Source organism: Falco peregrinus, chromosome 8, assembly GCF_023634155.1.
Source record: "Falco peregrinus isolate bFalPer1 chromosome 8, bFalPer1.pri, whole genome shotgun sequence".
Classification (NCBI taxonomy): Eukaryota; Metazoa; Chordata; class Aves; order Falconiformes; family Falconidae; genus Falco; species Falco peregrinus.
The window spans coordinates 31,926,552-31,951,525 of NC_073728.1; the positions used below are offsets into that span (position 1 = coordinate 31,926,552).

At 40.5% G+C, this 24,974-nt stretch overlaps 1 protein-coding gene across 3 annotated transcripts; it reads right to left on the bottom strand.

The window, feature by feature from the left end:
• Positions 1-1,113: 1,113 nt before the first annotated feature.
• On the bottom strand, positions 1,114-22,954 carry HACD2 (3-hydroxyacyl-CoA dehydratase 2). 3 transcript variants are annotated; one of them, XM_055811812.1, is made up of 7 exons: positions 22,757-22,948; positions 17,068-17,185; positions 16,693-16,711; positions 12,190-12,278; positions 6,066-6,187; positions 5,212-5,390; positions 1,114-2,924 (listed from the first exon to the last, which is right to left on the bottom strand). In XM_055811812.1, exons 1-7 carry the CDS (start codon positions 22,885-22,887, stop codon positions 2,842-2,844), a joined length of 741 nt encoding a protein of 246 aa, XP_055667787.1. In that variant the 5' UTR covers positions 22,888-22,948; the 3' UTR covers positions 1,114-2,841. The 3 variants fall into 3 exon arrangements, with proteins under 3 accessions (XP_055667787.1, XP_055667788.1, XP_055667786.1); XM_055811813.1 differs by having other exon boundaries at positions 2,873-3,011; positions 22,757-22,951; XM_055811811.1 differs by lacking the exon at positions 1,114-2,924 and adding an exon at positions 4,492-4,790 and having other exon boundaries at positions 22,757-22,954.
• Between the last annotated feature and the right edge of the window lie 2,020 nt (positions 22,955-24,974).

The following is a 24,974-nucleotide window of genomic DNA, read 5'->3' on the forward strand; positions in this document are numbered from 1 at the left end:
TTTTTCTTGTTTTATGAGGAGGAAAAACACCCCTATACATGACCAAAGTCAGTATTAGGGAAAAACCCAAAGAGTAGTAGGGCATCACACAACAGTTCTTACTAAAGATCACCTTCCAGTGATTTCCATGGAAGCTAAACATGAAAAAGCACTGCGAGCTGAAGTGCTGGAATTCTTGTACATACTAAGCGCATGTTCATACTTCAGAATATAATTTTAAAATTAACTTTCCTGATAGGATTTCTTACTATCAAAGCAATTTTTTTCTTTTAGAAGGAAAAGTAACACCATTTTCTTTTAAAAGACTGTAGTTTATTTGTATTTGTGTGATAAATTAATATTTTCAATTAAAGTAAATATTCCATAATAAAGCTTATTCAGGAAGGACATTGGTTGTACAAGCTTTCTCCCTACTGGCAGCTCTGGTTTTCCACAGTGCCAATGCTATCTAATACAGATCTACTACATCTTCCTCATCAACAGAGCTATGAGTTTGTTTCATATAAGAATATTACACAGTCATTTTTTTCTCCAAATTGGACCAACAAATTTGAAACAAAGTCTTTTATTTGGGCACAGAAATGAAATCAAGAAAAGTTCAGGTGGTGAGCATTGGCAATACCCAATAACCAGAGTACATTAGGAAATCAGACCTTTTAGATGACATCCTTTGAAATACTGACAGTAACTCCTTTGATAGCAAGTGTAACCAAAAGGAGATGTTTTGTTCAAAAGTGAAAGTTTACACTTTTGAACAGTGAGTTCAGTATAATGCAACATTTCCTCAGATTGCCACAACAAAGCACCACATAACCTAATGGAGAAATGAACTGGAATTGTTTCATCTTTGGATGCAAAACCACTCTGAGGTTGTGTATGGCCATAGTGTTTTTTATTATAGCCAAAAACTGTCTCCAAAAGGTTTAAAATAGAAGTAAAGATAATGGTCTCTTACCCTCTCCCTGATTACAGTAGTCCCGTTTGTGTTGAACAGGAGAGGTATTATACATGTTACTAAGTGCCAGGAAAATTCAGTCAGACTTTTTGATGGAGCCAAATGAAACTACTGAAAAATGCAGGTTTTGTTGTTTTGTTTTGGGTTTTTTTGTTGGTTTGGTTTGGTTTTTTAAATATAGCTCTGACAAATAAACCAAAATAATTGTAAATCCAGCTCTCCCCAAGTGCTAGAACATACAGCCCGTGCCCTTAGTACTTACTGGCTACACTTCGGAAGAGCTGCGATGCATCAAACACAGGTAACTGGGACACAAATATGGGCCACATCCAGGAGGAAGACAGTGGGATACTACAAACGTAGTATTGCAGGTACCAAGGTAGTGGTCACACCTCATTTATGCACTAAATCATGATGTCACAAGAGGGAAGCCGGAGCAGCCCGTGTGTTGTTGTCTAGTGGCTCTGACTGGGTGAAGATAGGACTATTCAACCATCAGTTCCTAACAGAGCAGAGGCCATAACCTACATTTCATTTCGCCTTTGCTTGGATCTGTTCATTTCCCTGCTCCCTTTGTCCCTTCCATTCCCCACCCACTGCCCCTAATCAACAACTGGTTCATAAATCAGGGCACTGCTCACACAGTGTTAGTGCTTTCTGCCTTCCCACAAGGTTTTCTCATTTTTTGTTTTACCTTCCCACAGGAAGGCTTAGCCTGAGAACCCAGAGAAAGCACCTCGGAAAATTTAATTTCCTATGGTCTTCTGCTCTTTCAAAAAAGCAGAGGAAGGAAGGCTTGTCCAATCTGCAAAAGCAGCATGTAACACATGAGATAATCTGCTTTCAAAGAAAGAGCTTATGCATTTGCAACATTTCAGAAGCTGAGTGCCTGGAACTGCCTGCTTGGATGTGCCAAAGTGATACACAATAGTACTTGAGAAAAGTTAGGTTGAGGAGCAAGGCCCTCGTGTGATTCCACAGTAGACCAAATACTCAACACTGAAATGTGAGTACCGCTGAGATAGCGGACAGTGATTAGAGATGATAAAGTAAAAAAATGGAGAGCTGCACCTGTTTCTGGGTGATCTGCCTCCTTATATTGTTTAGATTCATTACCGATTATCACTAGAAATATTACAGTTAGTATTACTTTTGTAAAAAATATTTCAAGAAGTATCCAGGGATGCAGTACTTAAGAGGAGTTTTAATCTTTCAGATAAGCATTACAGCCTCTGAATTAACATTAGCATTTGAGTAATTAGCTTAAACAAGACCTTCAGAGAACACACTCTGGTCAGATACCCTACTGTTTAAATTCCTGAAGAACCACATTCCCCTCATTTCCCATAATTGGTTTCCTGTTCTTGTTCCCATCACCTTTTAAATACACAACCTGCCTTTCTAAACTCAAACACTTTGCCCAGATTATATTCTCCACTGGAGTCTCTGACAAAATCCTAACGTATTCCAGAGCATATTGTTTGCTTTCACAGCAATACATACAGTTTCTGGCATGCAGTCAAGCACTTAAAAAGAGGTATCAGTAATATAATCCAATTCAAGCATTTAGTGAGTACAACTTCATCACTCATACTGCAACCTTCAGGCATTTAGTAATAAGTGAAAACCATTTAGCACATCATTTAAGGAAAAGGCTAACTGCCAAGCCATATGAAGTTTGTTTTCTGAAGCACTGCAAGCTGAACATTATTTCAGTGTTTTACATTGTGGAATTTCAGTGAAATCAGATTTATTGGTTATTCTTGCTAAATTATTGGTCTTTTACCTCTGACTTATTTCATATTGATATATTCTTTATAAATGTGCTGGGTATTGAAAAACCTGCAGCATTTTGATGTTTGAAAAGTTCTGAAAAACAGTTGGAATTACTCAGACTTCTTGTGTTCTTCAGTGTGGGAGAGTACCTTTCGCCTCTGATGTAGCATATGAAAATACAGCTGAGGAAAGACTGAAGAGAAAACAGACTTAAGTAAATGAAGTGAGGCTTCCATGTCAATGTAAGATGCAGCGTCACATGCTCAAGGTCACCAATTCTCTATTAAAAGAAAACATGCTTATCTGCTTTCTGTTCAAGACATCTATTGCCTTTTATTCCTTAAAGAGAATCAGTGATATGGTCCTTAGGCTTCAGTACTATTTATTTTTTGCTAAAACAATCACATTTTTAATTAAATGCAAAATGCCTTATTTAACTGCATGTACAAGCAGGATGACAAGCTTCCTGAACTGCACACCCACCCCAGAAACATAATACATTGCAGGGAGGAAGAAGTCCTTCTGAAAGAATTAAATTTCCAGATTTGTTTCATTTTGTGTAATTCTGGTGTCATTTTTTGAGGATCTACGGAACTTTACACAAACCACTGCCTCTTTCATTTCTTCTCTCTGTATCCTCCATGCAAAGCTTTTTCTCATCGTATTTCTAAAGGCTACATTACGCAGTATGTCTGCAGAATAAAGCTGGGGATGGAAAACGTACATACATGAACAGCAAAAGCTAAAATGGCCATGAGACGCTGACCCTTTGTGAACCAGAAGAAAACTAAATAAGGTCAGCATCAGCCTAAATTATGTTACACATGCAAAGTGTTAATCATAAACACAGGCCACAGTATTTAATTTTTGTACTAATTTTTAATTTTTTTTAAAAGGTTAACATTTTTTCTTTGGGCTTTCTTTACCCTGTATTTAATTTCCTGATCATTTCCTCCCTATCCTGGTTCACTCCAGCAGTGTTAGGGAGTGGATACAGCTGTCCAGAGACACATAACAGAATACAGAGCCAAGTTTGTTTCTCCATTAGAAGTCTAAGTAATGGAGATCCATTATACGCAAAGAATTTAATGACCTCTTTTCTAGCCAGATATCAGTTTTGACAGACAAGTACTAAATCAGTGATTTAAAAGTGAGGTAAATGGTAAGATGCATCTATCAAGAACATAAAAACCTCAGTATTTAACAACAGTTTTCAAAGCTTGCTTTTGCTGTGCTATTAACATTCCCAAAATTTCCAAGATCTTCAGTGGGTTCAGAAGGTGTAACTCCAGTATAAGCAGCTTTTATGAATGAATAACCCAACTATGGTGTAATCAATGACTGCAATGAATATTGCTTTCCTTGTATCTCAGGAATACCTTTATGTGAAAGGGCACCTAAATCCGCTTGAGTCCCAGCAGTTGGTTCTGGGTTAAAATACCAATTCACAGTAATAATTAATTAATAATAAAAACTTTAAAAAGACTGACTGCACTTAAGTTACATGTCATGCATCACAGAAATTACCTTACTTAAGAGACAGCAATTTTGATGGAAAAAGCGGGCTAGCATTGGTACTTGGGTTCAGTGGGGGTTCCCTCCCAAATAGGATCTAGCTACCATACAAGTAATTAATACTCATGGTTATTTTGACTAAACCAAAAGATATTATATTCTGGCTGCTTGGAGTTAGTAACATCAAGATGTTTGGAGGAGGGTGACAAGGAGTAACAAATGCATGAAAACTGGGGTTTGGTTGGTTGTTTTTTTTAAGAACAGCTGGAAGGACTTACAAACCTTGATGTCAGAATTACAAGATGGTTCACTGAAAGGGTAAGTGCTTGTTATTAAGCAGGCACAGTACTGAAATTTAAGTCTCTGAATGGTTTATCATTCTGCACAAAGTTGACATAAAGACTGCTGCAGAGATAGCTAACAGCAGCAACATCATCACTAGGTTATTCTGTATCGTAGACATCATTTGCACATTTAAATTTGCTACAAGCTTCTGTGTTCCTATTGCCCATTTCAAAGCAGCAAAGCCAAATCTTCATTCCATCTATAGAACATTAAACAGAGACTATGTCAATTCAAGTTAATTCAACAGAAAAGGTTCCCTACACACTAACGTCAAAGCAATACTCTTATTCCTGATAAAGAACTGAGTTCTAAGAAGCTGTCTGGAACTTTGTTCTCCTAGAAGTCTGTAAGTGGGGGGAAAAAACCCAACAATGAAGATGTCAACATTTGCCAAGAAGCACCACAGTTATTTTATATTCCAAGTGTAAGAAAAAAAATGTATTACTGTTTTGCAGGTGTTGGTAAAAAGCACTCCCTGCAGTTTTAACTCTGACATTTTTCTTTAGATAGTTTTCAAAAATAATTTTGCAAAATCAGTTATGTAAAAGTTAATCCCACAATTACTAGCTTTTCCCGCTACGTTTTTTAATATTAAAAAACCCTAACAAACTCATACTTACTTGGAATGTAAGATATCATAACCAGGATCAGGAATGTATAGTAGTCAAAAGAGAAATTGTACTTGTTAGGTAAACTAATGGAATACAAGCCAGACTGCCTGACGAAGGGTAATGCAGCATATATTGTGAGTAATTCGCCTGAGACTCCCATTGGATACAATACTATAAACAAAGTGTACCTAGAACAAAACATTTACGGAAAGGATTAAAAGTTACGTCAAACTCTGACAAATTATATATTAAATGCTATTATGGATATTCAAGTTTTACGTTCTCAACTCAGTATTTGTTTCCCTTAGCTCTTATTTTATTAGAGCATGGCAAGGTATGAACATTACTGCAAGATAATTACTCAAATCAGCAATCACTTTGAATTATTTAAAGATTACCTTTGAGAATCTAAAACCTTTAAAACTATGCTCCCCCACCCTCCCACCCCACTTTGTTACTTTGATTTTTGTAACTCTTTGATGCAGGTCATTATATTACTTAAAATGGGGCGACAGTTGATATTAATCAATGACCTCACAGATTGTTTCACATACAACCCTTGGATTCAAGGGTTAACTGTTAAATGTCAGTTTACTTACTGTTACCCCTTACTGTTAAATGTCAAGTTTCTGACAAACACAATCACTCTGTAAATGGAATTGATTTCTGACAAACCGCTCCTTCAGTTTACAATTTAATAGATGTTTTTCAATGCAGAAATCTGCTGGAAAGAAGCCAGGAAGTCACAAACAGGGCAATTTCCTCAAGGTAGTGTCTAATTTTTTGTACTGCAACTATTTTAAAAGTTAAATAACCCTGTCAAATCAGTGCTTTAAGGCTATGATTTCTATTATGTCACCTACCTGGCCCATTTGATGAGATAAGGGAGATGGTTTAACAAACTAAATGTATAAAAAGAATAACGGATTATCTCAGTGATTGTCCAGGCCACTACAAACAACAGTACGCTATCTTCAGTTTGTACCTGTAAAAAAAGAAAAAAACCCCTCAGTATGAATCCAAGCATCACTGATTACTCATCAGACCCCAAAAAACCCTCAAAGAAATCAATTCCCATGGGTTGCTTTACCTTATCATTTTAGAGAACAGACTCCAAGAATGAGCTTAAAAGCAACATTTTAGTAACAACAGCAAAAAACCCCTTCTTATCATGCTCGATATTTTTCTAGTCGCTTAGGAACAGCTTTGCTTGGCGATCAGGTAACTTAAGATCTCCCATTCTGCACAAGGTAAATTGGTACAAGAAATCCTTGAAATGGTGAGAACTCCTAAGTTCCCATTCCTATACAGTGCCAGTTGTTTCAGTCTGATTGCTTCCCAATGCAGCAAGCAGAAAGAATGCTAATATGTTAGTCTAACACCTGATATCTAGTTTAAACTATATTCTGATCCTAGTCCGTGCTACTTCTAAGTGGAAACACCATCTTCTCTCTACAGATGAGAAACTGGATCCTAATTTTGAGCAGCAGCAGCACACCACCTAACACCAGGGCACAGGCTAGGAGAAGAAAGAAGCTCAGATTGTTTCACCTCTGGTAAGCTTGACAGCTACCTGCTTCACTGTTCCTTGCCCCTTTTTCTGCTTATTTTACCCAGCCTAGCTCCTCCAATGTTACACTCAAGGCATTGTGTTTCACTGCTTTACACCTCTTCCAACTTTTGTTTCAGACACGCACACACACACCACCGGACAAGCTTCTACTCCCTTCATATTTTGAAGCTTAATTTTCAAAAGCACATATTTTAAAACAAATCATTAGACTTACTATTTTAGGAGCATAATTATGAGGTTTAAGTTTCAGATGGAGTAACAGTGATGAAGTAGTATGAGGGGTCACATATTCACACTACAAACTCTTGAGAGCGCAAACATGTTTTTTATGCAGCCCTCCCCCTCCTTCCCTCCCCTTCAACAAAATTCTCAGCTGTACAAGTACCTTGAGCCCAAATTCAGTGGACCGTGGGAACAAAAAGAGCTCAACCACAGGGGCCCGCATTTTCTCTTTTCCTCCAACTCTTGAAAAAAGGGAAAAGGAAGTCAGTAGGTGTGGGTGGTACGCTCTATTCATCTTGGGCAAAGTCCATGTACAAACGAAAAAATGAACAAGAAAATATATGGACAATCAGAAACCTTTTTCATAGGAAGGGACTGATCATATATTTGTGTGTAGGAACACTCATGAGGATTACTCATAGAAAGCATTTTGTTGCAGATTACAAAACCAAGGAAGATTCATACAGCCATCTTGGGATATCCTGGAATGCAGAGCTGCTGCTAATCTATATTCTGCTGCGTATAGCATTTCACATCACTTTCACTGCATTTTTCAGCAAATGCACCTTGTTCTTTTTCCACATGACACAATGATAACTTGCTTATGAATTGATCTCCCTTACATCATCATAAAATAATAAAATCCAAAACTTATTTGGACATTTTCAGAGAAGAGACCAAATCTATTTTCACATATTCTACAGGATCCTAATGCTCTTTGGGGTCTGCTTTGTAAGCAAAGCTTAGTTCTCAACCTGGAAAAGTTAACAGCACTTCCTAGATGATACTGTTTCCGAGGAGCAACATGCTTCACAAGCACTCCAGAGCTGCACCTTCTGGTCAAATCAGGAGTAGCAGCTTAGCAAGTTCATCTAAACTTGTGCAACACAGACTCGAACCTCTACTTCAAAATCCCACTTCCTTCCCTAACTATGGAAGTCAGTAAAATCAACAGATTTGTAGCTTGATGTAGCACCCAAGGACATGCGCAAAAACAACCTGCGAAGCTAATAGTGAACAATACACGCAGAAGTAAAAAATCTGACCGTCACAATCCAGTTCTATGACAGGACTTCCGGAACACTGCTCTCCCAGGTCTAGCCTTTCCTATCTACTTTAAAGAACTGTGTTTACAAGTTATTCAAACAGTTCACACCATTATAAAACACATACAACCCTGTTACGGTCACTTAAAGAATCACTAATTGTCCTTTTAATAGCTTGTGTCCCTATTTCAGGAAGGAAGAATGCTGGAAATTGGTGGTAATTTTCATACAAAAGTGACCTGTACAGTTTTCACATAGTTCCATATTCTGCAGTAAGGAGCAGAAGACCACTGTGCATTTTATCATCATATTTTTACTACATTCCACAACTCATAATTAAGAAGTATGTTTCTTACACACCAACAGATCTGTCAGTTGTCTGTCACTATTGCAACATCTCTTCGAGGACTGACAATTTTTTAATACTTCAGATAAATATGTCTGAGATGCACATTATCAACCCCTGGGAACTGATCTACAAAACAGTTTCTCAAGAGTCTTACTCATTTAGGCACTGCTAATGCTGCATTTGTATTGTTCCTCTTCCAAGTTGAGGATAAGAGGGACAGTAGAGCCAGTAAACAGTAGACCCTTAATAAACCACTAAGCCAAATGCAGTGCTCAGAATTCAGTTTCTCTTCCTCTACTTTTACATGCCATTTTTTGAAAGAAGTGTTAGACAAAGTCAAAGCACATTTTCCACTTTATTTACAACTTATTTGTCCAACTGCCTTAATAAGGGTCAATCACATCAGAGGCATAATTTTTTGGCATGTGTTTCAAATCAATTTATCATCAAGGAAGGTCCTGAATATATTTTAGTTTATCTTCAATACTGTGAATATCAGATGATGTTTGTTAAAAACATAAGAGAGCCCATAGCCTTTTAAGATGCAAAGATGAGAACTGGGAATTGACAAAATAAAGCCCAAGAGCTTTTTTTCTGTTCTCCTTGTTCATGAAAAAGGAAGTTCTATAGATTTCTCCACGTTAAGAGTAACAGTTTGACAAATTATTTGCAGGAAATTTCAGCTAAACACATAATGAAGCAATCCAGTGCAGAAGACTAAAACCAGCAGCACTGTAATGATGAAACAGCATGTCTCCCTCAAGAGCACTGGTCCTCTGGTACATTCATTAAAAATAAATTTATTTTTTTAAAAAAGGAAGCTTCAAAGTAGGCACAAATGGCCGGAGAGACATTTGTGTTATATAGTACTACTAAAATTTTACATAGATGCAAAGCAGTGATGAATCGGGCTTTTCAACTGCACTCACCCATGTAGAGTTGTGAAAAGCATCGACTTCTTTTACTACAACTTAGTCCTAAATACCATAAATTAAGATGATCTTCCTTCTTTAAGTATGCTTTAATACTGATTGAAGATGTCAGTTCACAATGGCAGATACTAGAACCTCAATTACCAACTCAATATGCTGTACGTGTCATCTTCACACCACCCCTTTTGACTGTGTGTTCTGGAAAGGTTCCTAAATATCTACACTATGCTTACCTGCAACTTCTCTGTAAGTGAACCCGACTGGATAAGCCTTAAATCACTGCTGACACCCTTTTCTAATTATCCATCAGAACTGGGTGTGGTATTATTTATCAGAACAGAACGCTACAAAGGCCTGCCCATGATGTCACCAGATGATCTAATTTTTCGCATAAATTCAAAAAGACAACTTTGAACTGAAGGGCACCTTCTTTTCCCCTACGCCTACCTTGCTCTAGCCCTTCACGCCAGTCCCCTATCTTCCCTCCTTTGTAGGAAAAACAGTAAAATTCCCCAAACCAATTCCTTTCCAATGTAATGACAAAACAATTATAAGCACTGTGTTACATGCCAGGCCCTCCTCCACTAAGCGAAGTTACTCATATGGTGGAGGTAAGGGGAATCTCATTGCTACCCAAAGAGGTGTGCAGTGCTTTAACATTTGCCATGCTTTGACATTTATTATAGATACTTTCATATTGAATTAAACAACACATCAGCACTAAATTCAACAAAAAGCACAAACATGTTAGTGGCAAGAAGCATGCTTCAAATCACATCACATATCTAGAAGTGTATTCTGACAGAAAGGAGGGATGCAATACAGATGTTTCTTCTTTTAACTATATTATATATGAAAACAGTCTGGAAAAGCAAGATACTGAACAAGTCTCACTCAAAAAGTTAAAGAGAAAAACTGCGTTTTATTTTACAAGAACCTCATCATGCAACTGCATAGCTTACAAGTTCCATAAAGCTGTGTGAGAATTTAATCCTGGACTTCACCCATGGAGCTCACTTGTGCAGACAGCCCTTTAGAAAAAGTAGAACACTTGTGACACTTTCAATACATCTCCCCAGGTAGAGACTGCATGCTTTCTAGTTGGGGGAAGGGGAGGGGTGAGAATACAGCCTCTTCATTTGATTTATTTGCTCTAAGTCACAGGTGACAAAAATCATCACAAGATTCCTCATCCTTACCATTCTTATGCCCACTTTCAAAAAGTAACACATAATACAGTCTCTCGCAAGACTTTAACCAAAAGACCACACAAATGTGCAGAAAAAAAATATCTATGTGCAATAGCATTGAAAGAATCCTGGTTAAAAAAATCCTTGGTAAAAACTGATGTTAGGCTGAACTTGTTGCTTGCATTTTCTCCCATTTTGCTTTTTCTCTGGTGAGAACGTGGGCATAAGTTTCAAAAAACCTAACCTACAATCATTTTACAGACTTCCCTTTGATGTAATTCTAATCTGTGCAATTCAAACCTTAACATTTGGGTTACTTCAAAACCAGGAGGCAATTCATAAAAGCAGATTGTCAATGTTCTTTATGAAGTATCCCACCATTATACAGGTAATAAGCAAAACTACAGGCATATTTCTCTAAAAATATTTAATATATGTATCTAAAATCCAATGTCTTGGGATTATGGCTTTTTTCCGTTCAAAATCTAGTATTTACCTCTGGTAGATTAACAGAGACTGGAGTACATTTATTTGCACCAAAAGTGAAATCCATCAGAAGATAAATATTTACAAGACTTTGAGTTTATTGAGAGAAGAACATTCCTCCACTTTAAACAACATAAAACTAAGGCTCCACATGAACAAGCATCATAGTATCAGAAAGAGCTGTTAATTACTAGGAACTATAGTGACTGATGTTACTCTGCATGGAGGTGGACGCTCTTGTAACAGGTCTGGAGTAAGGAAGAGAAAGCAGCTTCCCTGAAGACTTGGTAATAAGACAAGCTCCTTAAAATATTCTCCACCTCAAGTCACAAAAGACCTTATGCATATAATGACACTAGATGACCATCACTTATTTCAGGCAGCCACGCTGACACTGGTATCAAGACTAATTTCCTTCTTTAATAAGAAGAAACTCAGTAAGATTTGATGACTAAAGTAACAGCACAGATGCAGCATATCTGGGCTACTACAAGGTATTCAGATGACATGAAAGAGTCAGTCAGCATAATCTATATCAATTACAGCATATTTAGATTTTTAAAAAGCTGTCAGGAATAATTTTCAAGTAAGATTGCTTACAAAAGATTTTGCAGAGATTTGTATAACATACAGTAATCTTTGGTGTGGTGAGCAATGAGAAAAAACATGCAGGCCCCAAACCCCACTTACTTTAATGTAAGAAAAACAAATAAAGGAGAGGGGGAAGATTATCCTGGAGAGTGATAATAGAAAACATCCAGGCATTGCTGTGCACAAACAGTTGAGGGGGAGCTTCCACATGCCACAGTGAAGAAAGCAAATTGTGTATGAAAGAGGGGGCCAGTGAAGAGATTTTGCTATTAATTATGGCACTAGTGAGATCTATACTGGAACACTGTCCCAAATTCTAGGTTCCATATTACACACTGGAACCTCTTTGAGTAAGGACTGCAAAATTTGTTCAGGAGCTAGATGTCTTACAGTGAGAGAATCAGACCTCCATCTATTTGATTGTAAAGAAAAAATGACATCAGACTTATTTTTATTTCTTTTGATCCACAGAAATTCACGTAAACAACTTAACACGTTGGGATACAAACAAAAGTAATTTTAAGGAAAGTACGACAGCGATCGACACTTTCTTAGCATGGATCATTAGTTTTTCTATCTATTTTGTATCTTAACTTACCTCTTTTACACTATGTGTTACTGCCCACGTCAGGAAAACCCTTGACATCACTTGGAAAGCAGTCAGAACAACAGAAGAGGGAACAACGCCTGGAAGATATTTTGCAATTAGTAAATATCCCTGACTATTGGGGTGGGAGATGGGGAAATAAAACACAGCTAAGCCAAAGTCCAGTTATTTCAAATTTTTGGAAGGAAAACATTTAGGTTTTTAATTTGAGAATATGAAGTCGGCCCTGTGGTGTGTTTACATAGCCTAATACAACGCAATCCCCTGACAAGATTTTGTGCATCAAAATGCAAATAAAAGTACTTGGTCTTGTTGCAATCACAGCACATTTGTTAATACACAAAACAGCTGAATAAGATGAAATAACTTCAGTCAAATAGCTTTTGGGATATAGTTTTTCAAATAAATCCTGTTTGATTAAAATATCCAAGATACTCTTCATTACTGTGATTTTAAAAGTAAAAACAATAAAGATATTTTGCACAGCATATCCCAAAAAACAGCAAGCAAAGTAACTACTTTGAAGAAACACTGATCTAGCCCATATTCTGACAAATACAGTTTATAATTCCTTCCTGGGAATACAACATCTTAAAAAAAAAACCAAAACCAAACCCAAGGAATAGCTGATGCACTGGTAGATACAGAAACAATTCTAAAATTTTCTCAAGGAAGCAGATTTCACCGATTCTTCTAAGGAATTTCTGAGGTGCTGATTAAATTGCCACTAAAAGGTTCCCACACACCCAGGTCTGACAAAGCAGTAATAGTTTTAGACTGCAAGATTACACAAAATTTCTAAACTTCACAGCACAGTTTTATTTCCTTCCAGTAGCATGATGAAGACAAATGCAAGAGCAGTTGCAGCTCCTAAAATAGAGTAAGAAGTACTTCTAAAACTAATGCAAATCACAGCAAGCAACACAACAGCCTCATAAATATGTAAAGACCAAATTGGAAAGTGGGAGAGGAAGAAAGAATAAGAAAAGCTAAAAGCAAGTTTCATTAGAATTATTTTCAGTCACATAGTTATTTTTCAGAGTAAAGGGGGGGGAGGGGGAGAAATCCTACAAAGAGTTCTCTTCAGTTTTATCACATACTGTTCATGATCTGATTTCTGTTGTAAAACCTTAAGGGCAGAATTTTTGTGTGTGACTCAGACAACACAAAAGGTGGTGCTATAAAACCCTGAAGTCCCACTCCTATGATATAACATCTTTTCTTTTATACAATTTAGATCATCCCTTCCTAAGGAAGATCACCTAATGTTCTTGCAAAGGAATCTATAAATAAGCTAAAAAGACTGTGTAAGAACCATCCAAGATTATCTCACAAGTTAGACAAACAGGGTTTTTCATTATAGCCAAGACAATGCCAATCTATGCCAAAAACAGGAGATGAAAATATGTGACTCACCAGCTACAATTTATGTAAACTTTATTTGCCTCCAATTACTTACTCATTGCATTGAAAAGGTATCTGACAATCAATTTTAAATCCGGTATTTTTAAAAAATGTCTGTCACCACTTACACAAGACTGCATGTGCCAGAGCAGTGCTTGACAGAGGGTGCGGGTTCAGAACCAAGCAGCAAGCCATGCCTGGACCTTTTCCGGGTGCTAGATGAAGCCTCCCACCTCCAGCAGGAAATCCTCCGACTCCCAATAAATGCTTCCTCTCTCCCAGGGAGTTCCCAACTGAGAACAGGCTGCACGCACAGCTTACAGGTAGAGAGAGCCCTTGTATCCCTCCTAACTGAGCAGGCTAAAAGTGAAGTCAACCAGTGCCAACTTTGGCTTACCAGAGGGTTACTGGTAAGCATCACTATGGGAGGAAGGCTGGATGCTGTCGGCTGGGACTGTACTCACCAAAGCCTTCTTGCTTTTCTCCATTCCATTCACAAAATCCCTGTACTACTATTGCTTCTGCATTTTGGTGGCTCCTATCATCTCTTTCCATACCAAGCTCCTCCAGGCAGAAGCTCTTCCATGCTATCAATGCCATTCATACTCTCGGGTTCTGTCTGCTACACAAATCAAGGAATCGCACGTTCATGTTCCATTTGCCTGTCCTTCAGTCTCTCCTCTAGGTCTCTGGGTTAGATGTTACCTCCTCTCTTCATGCAGAGCACTCATTCTTCGTTTTTTAAATCTTTGCACATGCCAAAGTTCTGTTCTCAACCATGCCTGACAGAGACATTCCCCTATCAATCTTCATATTTTTAAGAAGTTGCCTCACAGATGCTAACATTTCAGATTCTACTGAAAAGATGTGGAAAGAAAAGTTACGCTGATACACACAGCCATCTGTCACAGATAAGCTCCTCTATTGACAGAGAATTCTGCTCTAGTTATAGCAATTAGGTTATCAAGGGCAAAGGAATCTGCAAATCTCCTGTTTCTCCTCGCACAGAAATGTTTACCAGTCAGTAGGACCACAGCAGACAGCAGCAGGGTATCCAGCTGTGCAAGAAAACTTCACTTTATTTAGCTGACAAATGCTTCCATTAACAGAAAGAAAGGAAAAAAAACCCACCATGGGCAGTTATAATAAAATAATGAGGGTTTTGTAAAAAACTTTGTTAGGGAAAGCAAAAAGATATAATTATAATGGTATAAAATGTTGCAACATTCCACTAATGGCTCTCTTCGCTAACATTAAATTGTGTGACTGAGGACAACACGGGCTAAATGGATCCACACCTCAAATCAGCTGAGCCAGGGTTATTAGCTATGCACACAGACAGGCTGGTACAGTCATCTTGTTTGCTGTTCTGTACCAACCTGGGAGGTGAAATGTAGGACTTGCTCTTGCTATTCACTGATTTGTGTGGATGTATACTCTAAAGTGTGAGGAAAAGATAATCCAGTTAATTTTTTACACTCTTTCTTAGATTTAACCCTAGTAAACATTGGCATCTGCACACAAGTTCAGCTTAAGGAACTAGTAGTGCATTGTAGATTTAGGATGGTGAAACAGCATTTTATCTGTAAGTTTTTTTGCCCAGTGTTTTGAGATTTAACTTGCCCTTCTTGCCACCTGTTAAGTAAGACCTCAAAAACTTCATTTTATTATTAATTTTTAACAATTTTGTAAAAAGTAAGTGTGGTTTATTCTGATAAAAAACAGTAGCTGAGGTTTAATAAAATAGTGTTGGAAGGACTGCCTTGGCAGCACAGGCAACTATATGATAAACGTAGTTTAATCTGAGAAGCCTTTACATTAATTTGAGGAGTAAATAATCACTCATTTCTTGGGATGATCTGTGCACAGTCTACAAACCACCCTTTATAAAATAACATTTTCAGAGTAAGTGAATTATTCAGGAAAGTCAGAACTTTATCAAACACAGTATTACACTGCCCTCTGCTGACAAATTTAGGTATATGACTAACTTTTCCAGCTACCACATTTGGTTACTCAAAAAAAATGGTCTTTTGCACAGGAATTCAATATGAACCTACAATCTAATACACCCTCCAGTATTTAGATTATTTGTACGATACGTGAAAAATTGCAAGTTTATAGCTGCAGCTTTAGGAACCGTAATGCCATCTTACTCTTTAAACAGCGGCTAGCAAACATTCAGAGAGGAGCTCAAACACTTGCATTTAAAATCACAAGACCAACTACATGAATGTAAGATTGCCTCTTTCTGAAGACTGGATCGTTTAATAAAGTCAGAGTTAAGCAAAGGCATTTGGGCAGGCACTGCTCCCTTTTACAGCAGGTTGGCTTTGATCTTGCGGAGATTGCAACGCATCATCTAGTCTATGAACAAAATATCCAAACGCTGAGGCCAAAGAGTTCCCTACTCATGGCTAACAAAACAGACAAGACACAATCCTGTCACTCAGGCATGACGCTCTTCAGGTTGACTGAACCATCACAATGCTACTGACCCCAGGCCACGTATACACAAGAGTTCTGGCTACCACACTAACAAAAAAGCCTAACAGTAGAGGGTAATAAGAATTGTCAAGTCTTAAAAAATTCTTACTCTCCCAAACAGCACAGACAAATCTGGGATAAAGAGTGGTTACCCCTTCCTAATTTTACAGTGTATATCTATGCTCTATGGACACAGGAAAAGTTCAAATGCTTGAAATGTTATTTTTATTGGATTTTAAGTTACTTCCAGCTAGATATATTTTTTCGGAGGAAAGACAGCTTGGTACAAAAGATTACAGAATGTAGAGATAGATAGTAATGATCTACTACAAAACATTTATGAAGTGCTCTAAGATTTGTAGCATTGGAAGATCTAGATAAGAATAGCATCAAGTAATTGAAAACCTGTTACACTGTTTTCCTTTTTGTGATTTAACTTGTCAAATTATTTAGTAAAAAAATGGAACATACTTCAAGCAAAATTAGTGAGTTATGCAAGAATTAAATCTGGCAATTCATACCCCATAACATTTTTTCATGCTAATATATTGCTAAAACTGCAGTCTTTACAAAAATAGTAAAACTGAAAATTTGCAAGCTTACCAAATGCACAGTGCAGAATCTAGAACAAAAAGAAAAATTTAAATCACTAACATTTCAAATGAAGCAATTCAGAAACACATTCAGTTCTATCACAAGAACTTAAGATTCAATATTTGTATTTCAAAGATTAAGCTTAATATCGAGCTCTGTGGCCCAAGGTAAATAGCAGACAGCAAGCTCGCTCACCACTTGCTAAAAAGAAGAATTCAGCATTTGTGTGAGGCATATTTCTTACATTTACCTTCAAATTGCTCTATAAACGCTAATGAGAAAACAGGTACCTAGAAAGCACTGTCCAACAAAGGCTGCCTTACTTCTCCTAAACAAAACACTCATGCAAATATTAGTGATGCTAGGGAAGATGACTACACCCACCTCAAGCAAAGCTCCAGTTTGGAAGAATTTCAGGGGCTTTTCTATTGAATAGTAAAGGCTATGGTAGCTACCTTTAGCCAGGTATGCTCGAACTAGACCAACTGCAATAACAAGCCATCTGAAAGAGAAAAAAGTCTAAGGTAAGGAGACATTAAGCAGAGCACAAATACAAACAAATCCTTAATCCCTCTTTTGATGTCTGAGAAAGCAACAGGCATGTAACTATCCTGAAAGTTACCAACTTTTTGCCTACCTGCTGCAACAATGAAAAAAATTTGCAGAGGATCCAAATATTACATGAAGTTAAAGATTATGCATTTTTTAAACATCTTTTGGCACCAACATCATACCAATATCTTTAACATCCAACTTTATTTTCCAGTGAGCTGTGTTTGATTTAGTTATGGAAGGTATTAATGATACTTTAAATAAGACTGGCATCACATTTTGTTTAGTTTAAGCAGACAACCATTTACTGCTAGTCAAAGATCTCTTACCATAACATAAACAATTAAGATTGAGAAGGCATACACTTTAATGTTTCAGTTCAAAGAAAACCCTTAGACTTTATGAGAGACCATCCAGCTTAATTGCTAGCATATATTTTATGAGAAACAGTTATGGATAAGTAACTGCAAGAAAACTGAGCCTGCTAACATCCTGAAGACAGCAATGCACATTCCTGTCCCAGTATTCCTTTTTAAGCAACAAATATATTTGGGCCTATATACCTGCAACTATACTATAAAAAATGTGACCCGTTAACCCTGCTGATCTTCCCCTCCGGTAATTCAGGAAGCAACCATAAAAATTCTTCCTCCAGTCCAGGCTGACGCTGTAACATCTTTCACTACCAAGAGCTGTCCAGAGCCAGTGTTTGCCCTCAACCTCAGAAATTTTTCAGTGAAGTCTAGGACAAGCCACAGAACTCAGGTGGGTACATCCCAGTCAAACACTTTTTAATTTGAAATTAGCATCTATAGTTAACTTTAGTATCCAATTGCTTGTGGCAAACATGGGGAGAAGGGGTTGGGCAACAATAAGTGGGAATAGTTATTCAGATTTTTCAATAATAACTCTGACACCCAACTTTGTGTTTACAACAACATTTGTTAGTACAACTGAAAAAAAGCTATTTAATTTCTGCCTGGACTTCTCAGAAGACAAGCACCAAAGAAAAGCAGTAGGAGCGGGGAAGAGAAATGGGAAATGAGAAACAAGTCCTCCCTTTTTTCAGTAGTGACAAGTCATTTCAGTTAAAGCTGTCTTGTGAAACCAAAAGAAAAACATGGGCCAAGTAATTGCTGTTTACGAAGAATCAGATTAATTATGTATTTGGACTTCAGTGCAGAACAAACCAGCAAGTGCTATAGTATTAATGACTACCTTGCAACACTGACTGCTGCTTTTTTAGAATAGTAAATCAGAGCTGGTTGACACTGTCCTGCTCACATCTGTCAAGTTTCTCCATTTTTCCTAATCTTCTGGGTTTGCTGAGAAACTTCACTAAATTAAGCAATTTCTCAGGTTGCACAAGAAAACAGTTCTTGATTGCACCTGCAAACTGTTCTCACCTTAACCAGCCCCTTGCTCATCTCCACCCTCCCTGCCAGAATACTGACTCCAGAAAGACTGTACTTTCCATTATCTCTGTCCATTTCTGTACTCTGTCCTTCAAAAAGCATTTAACAGACATCAAAGTATTAATCTGTTCAAAAATTAGAAGCTGTGCCTAGTTTGTGTTGAAGCTTTTAGTACATCTATCCTGCCTCTGTAGTTGTTACATAGTTCTTTACCCTCCAGAGAAAGTGGAGTAAGTGAAAGCGAGGAAGATAACTGGAAAAGAAACTTTGTGAGAAGTTTAAAAGGGCAGCAAAAGGCACCACTGTCACGTGGAAGCTAAGCTGTAAGTGAGGGCTTCCAGCTTTCTCTGACCTAGATGCTAACACCTACCTGATACACCAGTTGGACTTACGTTTACACTGCCATGCATGTAAACTTTAAGCTAGACTCGTATTACACTCTTTGATTAGTCCAAACTAAGGAAAAAGAATACCGCATCCACATGGTTTTAGTTGCTTGGACTTGACCAGCAAGTTTCATGCTCAGGTCCTCAGTTTAATTCCCTTTATTTCTCTTACAAATTATAAAAAGGTGTTCACTTACGCAGTTTACTGAGTTTCCACATCATTTACACAAAAGAATACAGCAAAGCTATGCAATGAACACACCTGAGAAGGGAGAAGTGTACTCTTGACTGTCAACAGCTCCTCACTGAAGACACAGACAATGAAACTCACAACCCAGAACAGTCTTTGCTCAATGATGATAACACAAACACTTGTGAAACCAAAAGCTATTACATTAAGATTATCTTGTTGAGTGAAATCCTTTTGAAATTCATGGTTTATACCATCATCAGCTGCTTCTACCCAGAAGTACTAGTCAGTAACAGTGCTTGACTAAAAGTAAGAAACATAATGGCATTTTAAAGTAGCTTATCAAATATTTACGCTTAACTCTTAACAGGATGCCCTCCCTCCCTCCCCATCCCCCCATTATTCAGTGATTTCAGACAACCATGGTTTTCAGGAAATAATTTCTATGCTGCATCTATGCCTCCAGAATGAGCTCCCTATGCCAGGTCAGGTATACTTCATGCTGTGATAGGAAAATAACAGTTTGACTGAACACAAGAGAGGAAAGATACAATGCTTCTACAGCTTAATGCTTTGAACCATGGCCAAAAACCCCTGAGCAAGTACAGCTGAGAACCAGCTGCAGGACTGGTTACATCACATTGGTCCCTTTTCTGAAAGAAAATACCCAAAACACATAAACCAAATGGTAAGGGTATGCAGCTTCATTTAGGAATCCACAGGTGTATGCATTTTTTCTACTGCTCTGCTTTTGCAAAAGCTACTGTATTACTAGAAATTCATACACATACACATACCAAGTATAACATTAAAAATAAGATTATTCTTAGAATCAGTATATTTTCTTTAGCTAAGTCAAGATAAATGCAGAGTAAATAAAATAAGCTGAGATTTTTCAATGATTACTTGATCCATTTTATATAAAGCTAACAGCTAAGGCAACTATGATTAAAACATTTACTACCTATTTATTGCATGACAAAGCTGTTGCGTGCTTCAACTTAAAAGTCACCTTTTTGTAAAGCAAAACAAAAACCCACTTAAAAAATTAATCCCGTGAAGCATCACTTCATCATCTGAGCACTTTCAAATTTTTGGTGTTTTCACAATTCTCTTTCCGAGGTAGTGCCATCTGAGAAAGTAAGTCTGAGCACTCTGATTGACAGGGGGGGCAGTAACTAGTTACTGCCACCAGCTGTGCATCAATCTTCCTATACGAAGAACCAACCTCCTGCCAAGCAGCTCCTGAAGACTGTATTGTGAAGTCTTAAAACAAAGAAAATAGCTGAGTCTTTTTAACTAAGCTCAACATTAATTACTGCGAAGTTTCAGCAGCATTCAGTGGAAGCACAAAACACTCATCCGTTTGAAGACAAACTATCAGTCAGAGCCCTCAATGATCTACCCCGAAAGAATGGCAGTTAGTGACAACGCAGAGAGATGAACCCCGATCACAGGACTCCTACAGTAGCTCCTCAAATTGCAGAAATCATCAAATCGCAAACATGGTCAGAAAAAAAGCAGCTCATGTTAAAGCACCATAAGCCACATAACCACCCAAGATGAGAATTTTCTAGGTGGTTTGGTATAACTCAGGAAAACAGGTAACATCATGATCTAGATTTACCCGACAATGGGAAGCTGGACACAGATTTATCCTATTTGTTTCTGCGTTTCTAACACTTCGTTGTAGTTTTTTCTCCTGAGTAAACAGAAATTTCTTATATTCAGGAATTTGCCTGCTGTGATAAGAAGTTCAGGACCTTTATAGAAACTTTGCATTTCCACTGCAGTTCTCCCTCAGGTTTTTGATGGTTTTTGTAAACATAGGCGATTGCGTCGCAACCCAACAGAGCACGAGCTCAGAGAAGTTAACAAGTTAACATCGTGCAAGGCCATCACAACAAAAGCAAAGACCTCCCGACTGCCTCATCTGTGTTGTATTGCTCGTGTAATCAAGTTTTTCTGAAACAAGAGATTCATTTTTACTGAACGGGTAAGTAATTATCATTCTCCTCCATGTGAAATACCCTGCAAATATCATACAGAGCCATAAATCTGCTTATCAGGTAACAGGCCTATTGAGTAATGGGTGTAACAAGCACCTTCTGAGCTCTCTGCTCCCAGCTACCTTTGTTCCATGGAAGTATAACTGTCTTAGAAGCTGAAAGAGCACCAGCTGTCACCAGCAAAGACAAGAATCATCATGTCCAACTACCTTATTAAAGTAAATCGTCTTTGTATTAATTCTATAACAATCTTTCCCCAAAACAGTGAGACTAGTCAGCCTGCCTGACTCCTCACCTGCCACGATTTATCTAGTGGAAAACAGGTTCGTTCGGTATCCATTTTAAACAGGTTTTTCTCCTCCTGGCCAAATATCCTTACAAAAGATGGTTTTATTTTTATCTGGATTTCAATGAGAACCTATAGCCTCTTCAAAAAACCCAAGTCTCCTTGCCCCACCTCGGGAGTCCCCAGTTGTCGCTATTTTGATTGCGATGCACCAGAACACACCGAGCGCGCACCAGCCGGGCCGAGTCTCCGTTCCGCTATGCAGAGCGGGAGCGGAGCACCAGGCAGGCCCGGGAGCCCCCGCTCCAACCCACGCAGCAGCAGCGGACGGTCTGCAGGGCACGGGGCTGCACAGGACGGCAGCGCTGCCCCGCACCCACCGCTGCGGTAAGCTCCCTGCGCCGGGGCTCGCCTCCCTGCCGAGGGGCGCTGGAGCCCCGGCCACAGGCAGCGGCGAGGCCAGACCAGCGCTCCAAACCCCCGCCGGGACGGGCCCAGGTGCCGGCTGTACCGCAGCACGTCCCCGGGACCGCGACCTGTGGCACCGCGCTGCGCCGGGCGGGGGCGGCCCGGGCTGGGGCCGCGCTCCGGGCACCGGCCCTTCCCCGGAGCGTGCGGGAGAGCAGCCGGGGAGCCGGCAGCGCAGCCTCACGGGGAGCCCCTCTCCAGCCCCAGGGCGGCCACGGGGGGTTCTGGCTGTGCGGGTTTAGCGTTACCGACGGCGCGGAGCACGGCCGGCAGCGGGGGGCACGGCTCGGGCTGCGGCACCGGGCGGAGGGGCCGGGCAGGGGAGAGGGCACCGCGGCACGAGTGGCCTCACCGGCGGCGCCCAGCACGCCGCTGCCAGCCCGGGCCGCCGCCGGGACACGCTGCCGGGCCCGCCCGCGCACACACGCACACGCCGCGGCCCGCCCGAGCGCAGCCCGCCGGCTCCCACCGCTGCCGCTCGGGCACCGCGCCGAGCCCCGCGCCCGGGGGCCGCCGCCTCCGCGGGACCGGCTCCGCCGAGCCCCGCCGCGCCGGGGGGAGCCCGACCCACCGCCGCCGGCAGAAGGGCCGCAAGCGGCGGCCGCGCCGGGCGGGGGGCAGCCGGTGCAGGGAAAGTTTCCCCGGCGCGGGCGCACGGCGGCGGGCCCAGCGGGCGGGGCGCTGGGGGCCGCGGGAGCCGGGACGCGGGCGGCGGCGCGCCCGGGCCAGCAGACCCCCGCCAGCGGCGGCCCGGCCCGCCTCCTTACCCCGCCGTCATCACCACGTTGTAGAGAACGAGGTAGGCCGTGGCCAGCGCGCCCGGGGCCTTCCTCCGCCACGGCTGCTGGCTGCCGTAGCCGTTATCCGCCCGGCTCCCGCCGCTGCCAGACACCGCCATGTTGCGGCGCTCCCGCCGCCTCCGCCCGTTCTCGGCGTACGGCGGGGCCGCGGGGCGGGGCCTGTCCCGGCGGCGCCGCCATCTCGGAGGCGGGCAGGGCGCCGTGCGCAGCCGCCGGGCCGGGCCGGGCCGGGGCAGAGGAGGGCGGCGCGGGCGCGGATGCCGCTCCCGGGGGATGCTGTCGCCTTTTCGATCTTCTAGTTCTTCAAACAAAGAATGCAAGGTCAAATGCAGGTTGGAGTCAATTGCTCGGAGTTGAATTAGATACCTATCCCATCATTTTTGAAGTAGGGCTCATTGTTTCTTGCAAACTAGAAGAAAAAACGTCTTTTCGGGTGAAGCGCCTTGTCGATCACTTTGTAGGGCAGGTTAAAAATGCCCCGCTGCGGCCTCACTCCTGAGGGAAGAATATAGGACTGTCACTGCCTTAGAGGCATTAATAGCGTTGTCACGTAAAGGTTATTTTGGGAATATTTAATAGGTTTTCATCGCTTTTCTAGTTTAAGAAGCTGCTGAAGCCAAGCGCAGCTGGAGCTGTAACTCATTTTCCGCTGAAGTTTCATACTAAACCCAGATGCCCTGTGAGGACAGTCACAGACTGAGACATCCCCTCGGGGCAGGTGTAGCTAGGGCTGCCTATCACAGTTACAGTGAAAGGATGAAAATAAGTCTGGGGGTTTTTCCTACAGAAATTGCAAATGCTCCTTGGAGTTACTTCTCAACTTCCAGAAACAATTCTCATTTTTTCGTGCTGGCTTTGGTGTGGTTCCTTTACGAGCGATGCAAAATAATAGCACAAACCTCCCTCCCCGTCCCAGCAAACTCAGCTTCACAGAAGGATTTACATGGCCTAATGCATTTGTGGCGCTACGTGCACATCTCTTGCAGACAATAGGGCTCAAAATTCAAACATGATTTGTGAGAATTTTAGGCAGCAATATTTTAGTGCAATGTTCCAATAAATATTCCAAGAAATTAGAGAAACAGATCGTTTGCTACTCTCGTATGCAGCTAAAAAAAAATTCTACATTTTGAAAGCCTGGCACTCATTACAGAGCAGAGAGCTATGAAGTCCTGTGCTGTGTTCCTTGTGAGCGAGGAGAAACAGCAATACAGAAGTCTTTGCGTGCCACGCTTACAATCGGCAAAGGTCTCCGTCAACCAGAAATATGCACAGGATGCTTGGGTGCTTGGACAGGCCGGTAATTAAGTAAATTAAGTTTCTGAAAATCCAGAAACCCAACTAATGAAAAACAGCAGCCAGTCCCAAATCTTCCATCTCTTCAGAAGACTGAATTTCACACAAAAGAAATACAAGAATTAAGTGGTCCATCTTGGGCAGCACCAATGTCTTGCATAACCTCTGGTATCGGGCATTGTTTCAACCGTACCACACCCCAAGGGTGGCTTGCTGCAGACGTGATACAAGCAAGACAAGGTTTATAGGAGAGCTATTACCTTTTATTAGACTAATTAGGATGACTGGCAAAATGAGACAGGATTTCAAGTACATAAAATCTCCTCCTTCAGTGAAAATAGAATTCTGTTCTTCAAACAAAGAATGCAAGGTCAAATGCAGGTTGGAGTCAATTGCGCAGAGTTGAATTAGATACCTATCCCATCATTTTTGAAGTAGGGCTCATTGTTTCTTGCATACTAGAAGGAAAATTAATAGGAGGCAGCAGGGAGATGGCAACCTAGTTATATCCTTGGGGGGAAAAAAAATTAGGCAGTTTACAGCCTGTGGGGCGTGAAAGGACTAGTAAAGGAGGAGAGGGAATGGAAAATCTGTGCAGGAACACCAGTACTGAGTCGGTGGGTTTTGATACGCAGCACAGGTACCCACTGGCCTTGCCATGCCCACAGACCAGGCCATCAGAGCCGGACCTTGTACTGCTTTGTGCATCCGCCTACCTGAACAGAAACCAGCAGTCAATGAATAAGGTTAGGTACGTTCAGAAGACAGTAGAGCACACCCTGCAAAGATGACTTTTCAGTTTCAAAGTTTCAAAGGGCTGAAGATCTGCTGAAGAGGCATGTTGCTACAAGCAGGATGTTTCACAGTCTTTGTGTTAGGGAGTTTCTGC